Source organism: Pagrus pagrus (assembly GCF_965226575.1).
Source record: "Pagrus pagrus genome assembly, chromosome: 10".
NCBI classification, from domain to species: Eukaryota; Metazoa; Chordata; class Actinopteri; order Spariformes; family Sparidae; genus Pagrus; species Pagrus pagrus.
This window is the reverse complement of record NC_140194.1, coordinates 6606693-6622744: the sequence shown is the minus strand read 5'-3', so window position 1 is coordinate 6622744 and position 16052 is coordinate 6606693. Positions and strand designations below refer to the sequence as shown.

The window sequence follows — 16052 nt, the reverse complement described above, 5'->3', positions numbered from 1 at the left end:
CCACCACTGAGAAAAGTACTTAGTTACATTCCGCCACTGCTAATAACAATACCAGAAGTCCAGTAGATGAAATGTATTGTTACACAGACTCTAATCAGCTGACAGGTCACTGCAGAGGAATGTACAGTAAGCCAAGGCTTTAAACAAATGTCATGTGATAAAAGGATGATGAAGTGAGATTACCCTCAGTCTGTACCGGCTGATCAAAAACAAGGGGCCTCCTCCCAACCTGTCTGAAGCTTTAAGCAGGATCAAGTCTGCTCTTTGTTGTTGCCATTAACCGGCTCACTGCGATATTATTTTAATCTGTATGAATAATTCTTAAAAACCTCAGCGTCTGAGTTTATTCTTTCTAGTGATCCAGAAGACCAATTACTGCCAACTTTCAAGGTTTGAGTTCATGCCTGCTGCCTCAAGGTGCAGCCTCCAGTCCCACTTTAAACTTCTGTCTCAGCTCAAACTGCAACAAGGTTCAAGGTTCAGTGTCTTCTTCCACGATTGAGAGCAACTTTGAAAGTCTGAGCAAATGCATGTTTGCCTTTAACATCCTCTTATAAAACTCTTACGAAGCCAAGGAACATAATTCATTATGCAGAGAATATTATTTCTACACAAGAATATTTGCTCCTGCTCTTCTGCAGGGAAAAACAGTGGCTTTCCCCTCAGTCTATCCCAGCCATGTTGTGTCCATGTGCACACCATTACTGAGTAAATGTCTCCCTCTAGTGGTGAAAAGCTTGAGGAACATGCTGCTCCATACATCACAAATTCCCCCCTCATTTGCATTCACAAGCAAACACGCAAGGCGACCACGAGCACCTGCAGTGGCGCATCTCAATTTTCGTCAGATGGTTTATTGAATCATGCAATCCTTGTCATATCAGCAGCCACTTACAGCCATACATCTGTCAACACTTTGCAGTATATTAAGGCAAGAAAACATAAAAACAGGTTATATACAGCGACATCTTACAGTTCTCTAGAACAGAAACGGTTGTAAACGGCTACGTCTCATCCCAGGGTGGAAAAATGCACACAAGTGGTTTCTTAAAGGGAAAATCCACCCAAATATATACTATCGTCAATTAGTTTAAACTCTAAGAATTTTTAAAAAGGTCTCTTCATTAAGTGAAAAGCAGAGAGACACACACTGCAGTGGTGATGTGTTGCTGAATGCTACAGGGTGGACTTTTCCTTCTGTATCACATCCACTATTCATACCTGGTTGACAGTACTATAGTATACAGTATGTGTTGCAAATCAGATTACAAGTGGATGCAAAATACAGCACATAGTATCACGGTGACAATAATACAGTAGCGAAGTGGAAAAGCACTATCATTGATGTTCTTTCCACTGACATTTATATAAAATACTGACAGGTAAAACATAATTATAGTTTCCTCTTTGTTGCTGCGCTATTGCCGTTTCTCTCTGTGCAGCACTGTGGCTCTAAAACATCTAGTGACATCTGATCTAAACTGACTACTGCTCATTGCTTCAACGTCCCTATTAAAGCTTCACTGTACATTATTTGAATACGCCAACTGTGGAATGGATATAAGGCACTTTGATGTGAGTAGCAGCTGAACTACAACCTAAAGAGGGGCTTCAGACCTTGGCTGTTCTGACTCTGCACACACACTCACACACACACACACACACACACGCACGTCGATTTAATCACTGGCTCACCCACGCTCACACACACCGTAGCTGTAGCTATTCATTGTATACATGCCACCGTTTGTAGACTCAACTAATTGATTTTACTGTACTGTGGGTGCGGTGCACATCCAGATATGGCTATATTAACGACACAATCATGCAACAAGACCTGCTAATCTTTGGCCAACCAATCCTTGCAGAAAAAAAACAAGCATAATACATTTGGCAAAAATATACTGTGTAGTCATCTTAACAGCAACAACAACAACAAAAAAGAAATCAGCTTAAGAGGATAATTAACTGGTTCATTATGCAGATATTACTGCAGGAATGAGGGCACTCCAAATCTTTGTAACCGTGAATGCACAGTTTTGTAATAAAATAGAATAATTCACTAAATAAAGCTGAAAAGTAAGAAAACATATTTACAGTAAGCCATCATTTTGGTACACACAGACAATGACATTCTTCAGTAACAAAACTATTAACCATTTGTGCATAGTTTGAACATGAACAGACAATCAGAGCTACAGGAATAAATTCTGATTTGCAAAATGAGAGATTCTAGCCAGTTTTACTACAGACACAAGTAGATCCTTCATTACTTATATAAGAACCAGTCATTATGCTGGGTAAAATGTATTCACTGCAGGAATTACGTATGATTTTTAGAGATACAGTTCATAGATTCACATACCAAGATTCTCAAGAATACTGTTCAGAAGGCAATAGTTTTGAGTCATGATGCTAGTGAGAAACAATACAAATCATTCAGCAGGTACTAAAGTGAGAGTAAAAGTACATTAAGTGGATATGTTTATAAAGGTCCACAACAGCTCAACGCTTAGAGAGTCCTTATATGTTCAGGGAGTGTGCGCCGTGACAGACAAACGTTGCTGCCGTGCGTTTTCTTCATGTCATAGCTTTTAGGCTTTAATCCCACTAAGTGCTCCATGACTTCCATTTAAAAGATCAACACCAGTCCTTCACTAGTGGAGTCCTTACGCTCAAGGTTGCCTTCATGTAATTGAGAGAAACAGTGCATAGTTGTGTGCTACTGAGGTATCCTGTACAAAGATATCCACTTACAAATGTGTTCTCGAGTGAAATGGGCTCCAGGAGGGAGAAAAGATGTGTTTCGCCGCCAAATACGACGCGACTGCCTCACACGTAGATCCCCTCTGGGTTCAGGCCAGAACTGAGAGGGTTGTGGAGGACCCGGAGGTGACTGGACATCGTGTGTGACGACACGGGACGCTTCAGGGAACCAGTCAGGGGAACTAACTCTGAGGATGAAAATGCATGAAAGACAGAACTTTAAAAACATTATGTAAATTAAAGTGTGCAAAAAAAAATAATACAGAGCCTTGATTGTGCTACATGACATCTCTGCTAAGACGCCACCAGGGGGCAGTACTGAGCCACACAGAGAATCTGCCTATGCGGTGAATTTTATGGCCGGGAACAAAAAAGCTTGCTGACTTTTCACACATGAACTGGAAGGTCACTAGAAGGACATGAAGACCCAGTTCATTACTTTTTCACGGTTGAAATCCACCGCCATGAAGTTTAATGAAGAGGACGATGCAATGATGAAGAACATGTCACGCAAGATTCTTGTGATTTTTTTTTATATTAACACAAGTCATGAGGTCTTAAGGCAGTGGGCATGTTGGATACTAACTTATTTAACCTAGGAGTGCCTGAACATAAAGCTTTAAACATCTCTTTCATTTTGGGTGCCTGCTAGAAAATGTTTACATGCTTTAATGTTCAAAATGATCATTATTTTCCTCACACTGCTCAGAGAGAGGGGGATTAAAGGTGTTGCAGCAATTGACACTGTTTTAGTGGCCGTCTCTTTAAAGACCCCAGTCTGCTCTGACTGATCAGCGCTGCTGGTGTTGCAACTACAGCCATACTTGGGACGTGGCTGAGCGTGGTGACTGTATAGTTGTAACATTACAACCTTGCGGAAATACAAACAGCTTGTTTGAAGGCAGTTTCTGAATACGCACCATGTGCATCTCTCTGTAGATTGAGTGTTTTGATACTCTCATAGTATTCATAAAGCACCTATACCTGCCCTTATAATAAAAAAACAGATGGTAATCTCACTCTATACAGTATGTGACCTCTAACTGAATGTTTATACTTGTACATGTGGATTCATGCATTCCTTTCTGTGCCGGCAGACTTATCTTTTAAATGTGCTCTTTTTTGTTTATGCCTAGAAACTTCTTTTCATGTTTGATATCCATCTTTTTGCCTCCAAACTTTAATCTACAAGCTGGCGGTAATGTCCCACGGTTACAACACATAATGCGCAGCTCTGCTCTCACCCCAAACTTCCTCAAAGTCAATCTTAATTACCATATGTCACTAATTACATTGTTATTGTATAGTTTTTATTGTGGATAGTCTGTCTGACAGCTCTCCCATCATTCACTGCTCTGAGTTTATGTATCGTCTCTCTGCAAGTCTCTGTGGGCTGGTGGAGCTTTGGTTCACTGAGCCCATCACAGAAACTGCTGAGCATGTGATAGAGGGACAGCGTGATAGGAGGAGTGAGGGATGGACGGAGAGAGTAGGGTGAATGAATGACGCCAGGTCTGCCCTTATCCAGGCAGCTGTTGGCATGGAGACTGTAATTGCTACTGGAGTGGGTAAAAACTAATACTGTACTCTCCACTACCCCTGCCCACATCCCATTTTCTATATCACAATCTCTCTCTCTCTCTCTCTCTCTCTCTCTCTCTCTGTCAGGCACACTCACACACACACTAAGCTGAGTCATTTTCTCTCAGCAGGCTGTCAAGGCATGAGGTAGAAAAATAATAAGTGCCTTGATGGAACAGAATGACTTTACTCATGCACGGGCAGACTCAGACTGCACTTCAGTAAAAGTAAGTCATGAGTCTCCTGTCTGAATGGCAGCCACAGATCAACATTTATCCTCACAACATGCACTTTCCCATATGATGAAGTTGTAAATCCTGTCTCGGGTCAGACCAGTTCAGCTCAGTTAGTCTTAACTGACCTCCTATGTCACTGACTACATGCAAGGTCAGTTCCCTACTGGCCAATTTCACATATTAAAAGCATGTCCTAAGATATGAGCTAAATCTTTAAGTGCACATTCCTCAGGAGAACGTAAATCCACCCCATTAATGTTTAAGATAAAATGTTATTACCTATCCCGTGACTGTTGTGGATACTTTCATCCTCAGAGGGTTCAGCCGGCAGCACTGTGACCTTGGTGCCGGTCTGCTTGATGAACTGCTGCAGGTTAACCTGCCTCAGCTCTTTGGTCAGCTGCTCCAGCTCGTGCTGCATGTCCTTCAATGAAACAGCATGAGAGAGTGATGCTCCAGGGGACAAGAAAACATTAGCAGCAGCTTGAAACTAACTAAACATCGACAGTAACAGACTATATGAGGCTGTGTTTGAGAATTTTGCTGTTGGGACACTAGCAATGTTTCTTTAAATCCCCAAGTTCATTGTCAATCTTATTTATTATGCAACCAGATCAAAACATCATACTGTTATTTATGGTAGTCATTTTGTTTACCCAACTAAAATAACTCTTCAGTGGTGATGTAAGTGAGATACAGATGGACCACTAAAATATAGTGTAATGAGTCAAGGTCACATTTATTAATCCTTTTTCTCATGTTATCTGTTTGTATAATTGACACACACACACACACACACACACACACACACACACCAGACAGCACCTCATTTTACATACAGCAAACAAATCAGACACAAATTTCTGAAAATGATGAACATTATTTGACCAAAAAAAAAAAAAAAGCATTTTTATAAGCCTATTTTCGTCATTTTCTGTCAAACTCACTGATACTTAAAAAAAGAACAATAAAGCAAGAACAGCATGATTTAGCATCATGATGAACGGTTACAAAAAGGATACAAATAGACATTACCAGAGATATTGTCTTTTATGAGTCCATAAATTTCACTTCCTTGTCAAAATCTGGTGCCTTCATTAACCACGACGTAACTCAAGTAGTGACAGTTTGGTTGGAGATTCACATGTGTTTTGCTAGCAGCTGCTAATGACGAAATAGATAAGAAGTGGGCTACAGAAGCCTGGTAAGCCCACTTTTTACTAATTTTTACAAACATTTTTTTAAACTTGTATCCTTCAGCCAACGCACATCGCTTGAGGCAATTTATCAGATTTCACGCAGCTCCCTCTGGAGCCCCGGAAGGCTTTATACAACCCTTTTAACATATGCAGTAGTACTGTAAACAGACCTCAATGTAAAAAAAAAAAAACCCTCATCAAACTGGCAGGGAGTCAGCGTCATGCTGTGTGATGATTCAGGCGAACAGATGCTTTAATGCATTTTTACTGATGGATAGTCTCCTCAGTGGCTATTAGAAATAAGTAATGTAAGCATAAAGTACGTCTTACCTGCAGTTTCTTGCTGCTTTGTCCAAGTGACCTGTCCACGGCTCTGCAGCTGCTCTCCAGCTGGACCGCCTGTCTCTCCTGGGCTTTCAGTTCTGCTTTGACCCTGAGGACCTGAGCCCGAGCCTCTGCCTCGCTCACCCACTGGGTCTCCTGCCGCTCCCTCTGTAGACGCTCCTCTTCCAGGCCTGCCTCTACACTCTGATGGGACAAAGAGACAAACAGATATGGAAAAACAAAGAAACCACCTACTACAAACAACACTGGAAACACTGATAACAGCTTAGCAACTACGATGAAAAAGGTATTCTTATTCTTTGATTGTTAGCTGGTTACTTTGCATTTTCCCCAAACTATTTTTTTAATATATCAATATCCCAAAAATCTCCCAAACATAGCACACCTGTACCATTGCCAGCTTTTCTTCAATGTCCAGTTCACAGCCCTGCAGCCGTCCTCGCAGCTCCTGCAGTCTTTCCTCCAGCTGTCTCTCACTCTCCATCTCAATCTGCAGCTCAGTGGCCCAAAACTCCTCCTCCTCCATCTCCACCTCATTCTTCCTCAGATGTTTCTCTAGCCTCAGGATCTCCTCTATCAACCCTCCTCCTCCACCTGGGTCCCCAATGCACCCTCCACCTCGGCCCACTCGCCCTTCAGCCCAGCCCTGGAGCTCAGCCTCATAGGCCTCCAGCTTTGTCTCCAGCACATTGAGAGTCTCTCTCTGCAGGCCGACCAGTCTGACCAGATCTTCCATGCGACAGGCCCACAGGCCAGGTGATGCACTCCCGATAGCTGGTCCCGCATGGTGGTGATTTCCACCGTTTCCCAGGAGAAGTCTTCGTTTAGCCTCAGCCTCGCCGATTCTGCCTCCGCTCAGTATTTCCCTAAGGCCCCTTGGCGCACCGGTGAATGTGAGAGACTTGCGGCGCGGTTCACGGCGGCGGAGGGAGCGATCATTGGGATGACGAAGCTTAGCAAGGGGAGGGAGGCTCTGCCGATGCAGCCCACGTTCAGGCCCCCTGAGAGGAGGTCCTTCTGAGGGAGGTCGTTCAGTCAGGGAGGGACCGGTGCGATGTAGGATCAGCTGGACATCACCAGCGTACTGACCCCAGGTGTTCAGAGACACCACAGGGCTCTCGTGCGGGGCGAGGTGACGCTCGGTGTCCCGCCATTTTTCTACCAGAGTGTATCTCCCAGTGCGACCTGTAAACACCAAAACAGAACAAACCACTTAAACCACAAAAAAATGACTTGTAACGAATTCTGGTTTTGCCAAAATTGCAAGAATACTGACTGAGCTTTTTCAGTTTTTTCCTTTCCTTCAGTGTTTTATAAATGTTCTTGTGCATCTTGAAAGTTAGCTAAAAGGTTTTTAAAGTTAAAAACGTCAAAGTCTGCACCAAAGAAAGCTCCTCTCTCCCTCGCCAGTAGTCCCGCCTTTAATTTTGTGACTTCTTGACATGACACTATCACCATGTCACACATTTGCATAATTTCATGCCTAGCAGCTATTAGGCACATAAGAATGAATTTAGCACAGCTGCTCTGTTGTTATTAGCGGTGCTGGCTCAGGCGTGTGTGAGCTGACCAATCAGAGCGGACTGGGTATTCGGGAGGGGGGGATCTTAAAGAGACAGGAGCTGAAACAGAGGGGGAATACAGTGCTGCAGCACTACTCTATTCACAATTTTTGGTCTAAAAATGTATTCGTTTTACAATACCCATCTCTGAAGGCTGTTCTTTTTCTCATACTCTGAGCCAGATATCTCCACTTTTAGTTGCAATGACATCCACCCATACAAAAACCTTCAACTCTAATATGTCAACAGCATGAAACAAGAATTTTGACCCTGGCTTCATCAAATGTTCAGATTCCCATCGGAGTCATGTTTTTTGGCCGAGCACATTGTTTTTATTTTTGGCACGCAACAACGTGCTTTTATAAGTGAGATGTTTCAACGATACAGTAAAAACTCAGGCTCGGAAACCTTTAATTTTACATTCGATTCAGTGTTTGCAAGAAATACATTTCTTAATGCTTTTTAAGGAACCTTAGACACAACAGTAGTAGACATAAGCACTTGAAATGCCAAAGTACTAAATCAATACTGATGTCTCATCATTAATGTGGTGTATGTATTTCTAATAGGGAAAAAGGCAGAGGAGGGGGCTCAGAAGTGCCGCTTTCTCAGTTTGGCAGGAGACCGAGGGATGAGTCAGACTTTCCCTCCTCCTACCCTGCGCTTTGTGGGAAGTGATGTCAATACAGCCTGTTCAAGTGCCCCCGTTCCTGAAGGAGAGCCATATGGGAAGGGAGGGGGTGCTTAGATCCAAGACAGTACCAATGAAAGCCTTCGACTATGACCCACTGTATCGCAGCAGGAGCTTAACATGTAGGCAGGACACTTCTTTACCTCATGAGGATTTATTTTCAGGTCACAAAAGGAAATTTGGCAGTTTGGAGAGCGTTTTAGTCAAATTAGCTGTTGGTTGATGAATGCTTAACAACAGGATTTATGAAAATGCTTTGTGAAGTGTGAAGAAAACTGTAGATATTGGCTACTTTTGCTGTAAAACATCTGTTGTGCAAGGCATTTCTGATACTGGTATCAGTATTGGAACAACCCTTTGTGAAACCAACACACCAGAATGTGTGTCTAACATCAGTGGTGTAACTTCACCAACGAACCAGAAGTTGGCAATCCTTGAGTTCACATGTACACCACACTGTTCTCCAACATGAAATTACAACTCGGTGGAAAGTTCTTACAGGTCTGTTTGTATTTCAGGTCTGTTTGTGTGTGTGTGTGTGTGTGTGTGTGTGTGAGAAAATGACCTACCTATGGCCTGAGCCAGAGCAATCACCACTTCCTGGCAGGTGGTTGCCTCGGTGACCCCGCACACGACCCTCTGGACTCCGTCCACCCAGACCTTGAGCTCCATGTTGGGTCAGAAGCGAGGGGGCCGGTTGTGGTGTGTTGGCCCCGACATTATTGAAGGCTCCAGTGGTGCAGGGCAGCTGAAGCCCCTTTCCAGCTACTTCACTGGGGAGGAAGCGCGACGGGAAACAGGAAGCAGTTAGTCAGGATGTGCTCAAGGCTGCAGTCATAATGCTCAGTCGCCTTAAAGGATTAGGACACACAGAGATGTGAACAGTTGTGGTAACACCTACTAACCCCAGTAGTCAAATAAGTAGAGAAGAAAAGGCATATTCAGGCTATCTCAGCAGTAGCTGATGGTAAAAGGATAGTCCAGTTGAGAATGGACTCGTACAGCCTGGCATGCCAGGACCAGCTGGCCATAACGCTGTTGTTTTGTTCTTCTCTATGAATAGGTACATGTCTGTTGGGGGTGCAGGAAGAGTCTGCCAGCAGACATTCCCAAGTCCAGTTCCTGCTTTTGTACCACGAATTACATGTAAGCAGGAAGATTAGCTCAGTGGCACAGAGAGAACTGAAACAGAGAGCGAAACAGAGAAGGTGTGAGAGCGTGATTAAAAAATGAAAAAGGGAGAGCCGGAAGAATCATAACACAAGGGAGTAGAGTGGGGGTTGTTTTTGATGTCGCAGTTATTTTCACTGTTGTGTAACACATGTAGCACGGCAGCGCTGCAACGATTAGTCAGTTCAACGATTAGTCATTCAAACTCAAATGAAAACTACTTTGATATTCAATGGTTTCAGTAATTTTTCAAACAAAAATCTCAAACACTTGGTGGTTCCAGCGTCTTAAATGTAAGCATTTGCTGCTTTTCTTTGTCATTCACAAAAAGTAATTGAAGTTTCTGGTTTTTGAACTGTTGGTTGGACACAGTTTGACAGAATTTGATGTGTTTTTGGGTTCTGAGAAATTTTGACATTTTTATAGACTAAAGAAATTAGTCAGCAGATTAGTCGATAATGAACTTAACTGTTGGTTGCAGCCCTTTAACACAGTTATGGTCTTAATCAGGCATTAATCCGTTCCGAGTCATTACAACAGTCAATACTATAACGAAAGTACAAATACAACAAACAAAATACTATTGATGGACTGTCTTCAAAAAGTAGAAAGTCATTTCCTTATTTTCAATAAATCATTTCTGACTGATATCTAATAATTCACAAACTTAGCTTTGTTAACTGGTGACTCACATAACCAGATTTACAAATCATACATTAAATACCACAGATATAACACAATATACTGTATATGAAATACCCATCCAGGTGGAGGGATCCATCAAAGCTGTCTTCAAGGACAGTGTACTGGGAAGGGAATGAATGGCATCTCCCCAGATCTGTATCACTCTCCGTGGATCTAACCTTCACTGCACCTACACTACCGAGTCAAAAGGTCCTTTTGTTCGCCAACCCCCCACCAATTACACCTCCCCCAGCCCGCGTATTCCCCAACCACATTCACAAAGTCACACACACCAGCCTGTCCTCGATCCACCAAATTGCTTTTCTAAATATGGTAAAGACATTAGTGAGTACTACAAAGTAACATTTTGAAGAGTTGGACGAACAGAAGGAGCAGCAACTAATGATTATTTTAATTTAGGATTATTGTATAATTCTTTTCAGTTGATTGATTGTTTACTTTATTAAAAAATACCCATCACAAGTTCCCAAAGAGTAAGGTGACAGCTCATTTTTCCTGACTTACGGTCCAAAACAAAAAAGGCATCACATGAAGCAATGAGGAGCAGCAAATCCTCACACTTGAGAAAGTGAAAATGGCAAATGCTTGGCATTGTTGCTTGATAAATGAGATTAATAGAATATTAAAATTGTTTTTTAATTTTCATTTGATTGCCTAACCGATTAATCAACTAATCATTTTAGCCCAACAAACAAACAAAACAAAGCCTCGCCACCAGCTATCAGATTTAGGGACTTGGATTCAAGTGTGCATTAGGTGCAAAAATGTACTGTCAGTGTGTCTCATTTTGTACTAATCCAACACAGGCTGTACATTTGTATAGACACAAGTGGCATCTTTGTCTGTGGCCTGGCTCCTGATCACTCTATTCTTGGCGTGTTCACAGCTGGTTGGAAAGTGCTTTTGTCCTTCATTTCAGACTGCCCTTAAATGGCATTAAAGGCTGAAAGGATGGAGAGGAACAGGAAAATAGTCACACACAAGCACACTGAGTGAGATTTTTTCTGCAGTGACCCAAAACACTGTCACCATTTTGTTTAACCCTCTTTCCAGGGGGATGTGGAAACGGTAATAGGGATTGAGTGGGTTCTTGATGCAAAGCAGGCATGGTGGATCAGCAGGGGGGGAGAACGTTTGGATACACTGAAGGGGGGAAGGAGAAAGTGCCTAAAGAAAACACTACCTACAACAACACTGTGTCAGAGGGATTTACAAGAACCACTGCATGAAATCAAGTACACTGCATTGGCATTAATAATGTGTTTTGATTAAAAACAGAAATTTGGCAAAGAAACACAAAAGAGACAGTTGTTCAAACCAAAACAGAACATTTCAAAACAAACGGGCTGCTTTGATGCCTCTTCCTTGCAGAAGCCCAACAAGACCCAGCGGGGCATTTATAAATGTCACTTGCTCTGCTTCAGTCCCGTAACATTTATATTCATTAACATTAACCCAGAAAACCCAACTGACGATACAGGCACAGTGGTGCGGGGCAGAGTGCCATCCTGAGCTCTGCAGGCTCCGTTCCTCTGGCCTGTCAAAGCCACAGCCTGGGGAAATGCCCGCTCCCTGATTTGTGCTGCTCGTCTTCTGCCAGAGAGGCATTTCATGAGACAGAGGAGGGCTTAAATTCCCCTGAATTCTATCTAAGCTCCGTTGAGAGATGATCAACGGCAGCAAACCATCAAACTCAATCATTTTAGTCTCGTATTGGTTCAGTGGTTGTTGACTCAAGATGCATTCCTCTCAAGAGGAAGTGAGGTGAGCGGCACTGAGCAGCCGGCTGCTGGTGACAATTCTCCAGGCCTACAGGAGCACACCGAGCTGGCAGGAAAAAGACTTCGAGTGGCTGCTGGTGTAAACAACCTACCATATGCTCTGGTGGGTGTTCCAACACCACCACCACCACCACCACACTGCTGTGACATACACCATGAGGGAATACTGTAGGAGTTTCTAACTGTAGGAGCTTAAGTATGGCACCGCTTCTTCTGAGGATTTACAGTCTGTCAAGCATCACGCACTGGCCTGAGGATCGGGGAGTTTAGCTGTTCGCCGAACAAGGGGGCATTTGAAGAAAACAAAATGGGGCATTCATTACATTTAAACAAAACCAAGACTGAGCTCCACTCAGGAAAATGCCTGCAGGGCAGCAACTGAACCGAGTTGTGCAAAATGATCTCACAGGAAACCATCAATGTTCCACAAGTACAACTTCCCTGAATAGACGGTATTACACACCAGCTCTTCCTCACCATTGTTCACAAGGTGGAAAACAATGCAGCCAGTTCTGAAGGAATTTACTGGATATTCAAGCAGCTGATTAAAACTAAAATTCCTAATAATTTCTCACATCCAAAACTCCCCCACACTGCTGTTCAATTAAAGACAATGGGATGCTTCTTACAGACTGATGAGACAGAAGTCTGTTCAAGTACTTAAACCTCGTTGCCTATTGCTAACCAAACTTTAATTTAAATTGCACTCCCTGTAGCGCAACATGTAATTACTAGCAATTTATACCCGGCTGTAATTGGTAACAGATCTGTTGTGAAACAGATCTCTGTGAGCAGCCCTAGACAGACGCTGGTTTTATTGTGGAGGCGCTGGTGGTGGCTCAGTTGGAGTTAACTGGAGAAATCTCTTTCCTCGCTTTCAATTCCTCCAGATTGTCATCAAGTGCTGCAGCTGCAGTGTAATCCCTGGGCCTAAAACACATCGGGACGGCAACAGTACAACCTTAATGAGAGACACACTGACAAGATGGGAACCCTGTGGCTAGAAAGTTGAGGGTCTTGCAGTGGGGAGGAGATAGAAAGTAGACGAGATAGTCATCAGTATGCCAGCCTCTACAAATGTAAACGAAGCAGAGCAGGGCAAAGACTGTTGCCAGAGACGAGGCCTTGATCCTGAAGGGGTGGCGTCTGATAACGTCCAGGATATGCATTCCTGGGCTGTGAGAATGCAACGGGCCATGACTAAGAGACAAGAAAGCTATGGGTCTGTGATCTTGACGGCTCTGCAACAGGCAATGGCACTTCAACAAACTGCAGCCAATCTTAAGAGTGTTATCAGTGTTGTTATATAAAAAAACTGAAAGATGAAGCAATGTTTCCAACAGTTTTCTATTCTTTTCCAAAATTTCTGAAAGCCCCTCTTGTGCACGATGTCAGCATCCTCTCAGATAATTAAGTGTCTCACTTGAATTAGTCTCAACACAATGACCTCATGTCTCCAATGTAGATAACTGTTAAACAATAACAATTAAAAGGTGACACTGTACACACCATAGTTGCCAACTACCTACAGTGCCACCTAACCCCAAAATATACACAAAAAAGGCTAAAGCATCGTCCAGCATTTCCTCACAATGTTCACTCTCGCTCCAGTCTTTAGATTGGGGGTGTTTGGGATTAAACCCAAGTCCAGTCACGCTACAGACTGCACCCTGAGAGCTCTCCAGTGGCCCCTGGCCCAGAGCAAACCGCCCTCTTTCTCTCTCTGCCTGGCTGATATTAAACTATTAGGCTCTGGAGCTGCCTCCCCCCCATTTGGGAGGTCAGCGCTGGCAGGATCTCGAACATCTGGACGGCACGTTCAGCCAGCAATAAATGCCGCCTTTGTTCCCTTGCCATATTCGCTGCTCACTAGCCAGCTTTGAAGAGCCAGCGGGGCAGGCAGCAGGCTCCTGCACTGGGGCAGCAGCACAGCGGGGCAACAAGGGGGCCTCTGGCCAAGGTTTACATGTTACAGCGGTTTGTGGAACATCTCATCTGGTGCTGAATCACACACTCTTGCATGTAAGCATTTATAGAAGTGAAATGGGTTTTACAACAGCAGCTGAAATGGCAGCCACACACAAAAAGTTGTTTATTTTTCCTCCGTCTGAAGGTAGTTTCCTTTTGCAGCCTTCGGTCTTCATGGTGCTATGAAACGCAGTCGAGAAGGACCACTGAATTTTTTCTATTTCTAGACTAAAGCCGTCCTCTAGGATCACAGAAGCATAAAAACCTTGGCCGAGTGCAACAACTCCACAGGTTGGTCCTGCTGCACCTTGTGTATGTTAGAGCACTGGGGGGCTTTAGATAAGAGTGAACTGTGAGGGATTGTGTATCTAGATTTTGTCATGATTTCTGGTTACATTACAGCTCCTTTTTTTTCACAGAAGATACTAAACCTCATTTGAGACAATGATCAAAAAAAAAAAAAAGGAAAAATCAACATTCTTGAGAGTGAAAAATCTACAAAACATAAGAAATAACTGTCTGAATCACACTACAGCACTTCATAATGCATGTAGCTGCTCTTATTTATCAAACTAACACACAAGACATCATTAAAAGCAGTGTGAGCTCGACACTTAACGCTTTAAAAAGACATAACACATCGGTTGGTTTCAGCTTAACCCTGCCTTCTCATAATGCTGGTGTCGAGTGGGACGAGGCTGGAGAGAAATGGCGATACTGGGCTGCTTTTGGTGGGCTCACAGAGTAGCAGAACTATTCTACTACACCAAATGTTCCCGTTATCTCAGCCCCCCTACAACTACAACGGGCTCAGCTTGCGGCACAGTCTGCCATTATTAGCACCGCGTTCATGGTCTTTTACCTTTTTATGCTGCAGGACAGGATTCGGGTCAGTGGTTCCTCTCCGAAGTGAAGTTTGGGGTGAAAACACAGGTGAAGGCGTGAATTCCGCAAAATGTGTCCTTCTTCAGCATTGCCCAGTAAATCACTTCCAACGAACTGCGACAAAGTAACGTGCGGCTGCTGGACACAAAGACGGGGAGGAAAAGCCGCTACAGCCGCGTCCGGAGACACATATTGGACGTTTTCTGTCCTAAAAGTTTGAGTCCGTCCTCTCTGTGCGCTTAGTCTTTTGCGGTCTCACCAGTGAGCTGCGGAAAATGCCCCTCTCCCCCGTTTCATTACTCCTGCTGGTAAATACATCGCATTGGAACTGGGACACCGCAAGGCATTGTGGACTGTTTAAAGCTGCAATACACTGTGAGGAGGAGGAGGAGGAGGAGGAAGAGGAGGAGAGGGGGGCTCGAGCCAACTTTTATACATGCAGGGCATCTCAACAGGAGCACGAGACCATACTGACTCTTCCTTTGATGACATACCGACATCACCAGTGGTGGAATGTAACTAAGTACATTTACTCAAGTACTGAACTTAAGTGTTTCTGTTTTTTCTGCTATAATTTAGTTATGCTAAATAACATTTATAATTATATAAAATCTTATATATATAAAAAAAGATTATTACCCAGGTGATTTTTTATTTATTTATTTCAAATATATTGAATTTTTGGGGTTTTTTTTTGTCATATCTGTAAACATATAGAGTATACTAACATTATTTGTTGAGTTGGGAATGAGACTCAAAAATCAACTTTCCTTACAAATAGCACCTTTAAAAGTTTCGTTGTGGAAATTGGTACGAGCATGACGTCAGCGTACTTTTTGCAGATATGACAATTCTTTGTTGGTATATTTGCAACGTAGGTGTTGAAAATGTGAATATAATTGAAATTTAAAAAATTATCACCTGGGTAATAACACAATTTCAAAGACTTATATATAGTTATAAACTTTATATATAAACAGTACTTGAGTAAATGTACTTAGTTACATTCCACCACTGTTACCCAGGTGAAAAAAAAATGTTGTTTTATTTCAAATATATTCACATTTTCAATACCTACATTGCAAAAAAGAATTGTCATACATGCAAAAAGTACACCGACATCATACTTGTACCAATTTTCACAATGAAACTTTAAAGGTGCT

At 42.9% G+C, this 16052-nt stretch overlaps 1 protein-coding gene across 3 annotated transcripts; it reads right to left on the bottom strand.

Moving 5' to 3' along the window:
- Positions 1-834: 834 nt before the first annotated feature.
- rassf8a (Ras association domain family member 8a) lies at positions 835-15243 on the bottom strand. 3 transcript variants are annotated; one of them, XM_084365347.1, is made up of 6 exons: positions 14867-15243; positions 8950-9153; positions 6513-7312; positions 6113-6310; positions 4863-5007; positions 835-2954 (listed from the first exon to the last, which is right to left on the bottom strand). In XM_084365347.1, the coding sequence occupies exons 2-6, from the start codon at positions 9050-9052 to the stop codon at positions 2833-2835; spliced, it is 1368 nt and encodes a 455-aa protein (XP_084221473.1). In that variant the 5' UTR covers positions 9053-9153; positions 14867-15243; the 3' UTR covers positions 835-2832. The 3 variants fall into 3 exon arrangements, with proteins under 3 accessions (XP_084221473.1, XP_084221474.1, XP_084221475.1); XM_084365348.1 differs by having other exon boundaries at positions 8950-9148; XM_084365349.1 differs by having other exon boundaries at positions 6519-7312; positions 14867-15242.
- Between the last annotated feature and the right edge of the window lie 809 nt (positions 15244-16052).

Coding starts and splice junctions, on each gene's coding strand:
- rassf8a (XM_084365347.1), bottom strand. CDS start 9,052: ATGGAGCTCAAGGTCTGGGTGGACGGAGTCCAGAGGGTCGTGTGCGGG. Junction 6,311..6,512: donor AAAAGCTGGCAATGGTACAG/GTGTGCTATGTT, acceptor TTGTCCCATCAG/AGTGTAGAGGCAGGCCTGGA. Junction 5,008..6,112: donor AAAGCAGCAAGAAACTGCAG/GTAAGACGTACT, acceptor GTTTCATTGAAG/GACATGCAGCACGAGCTGGA.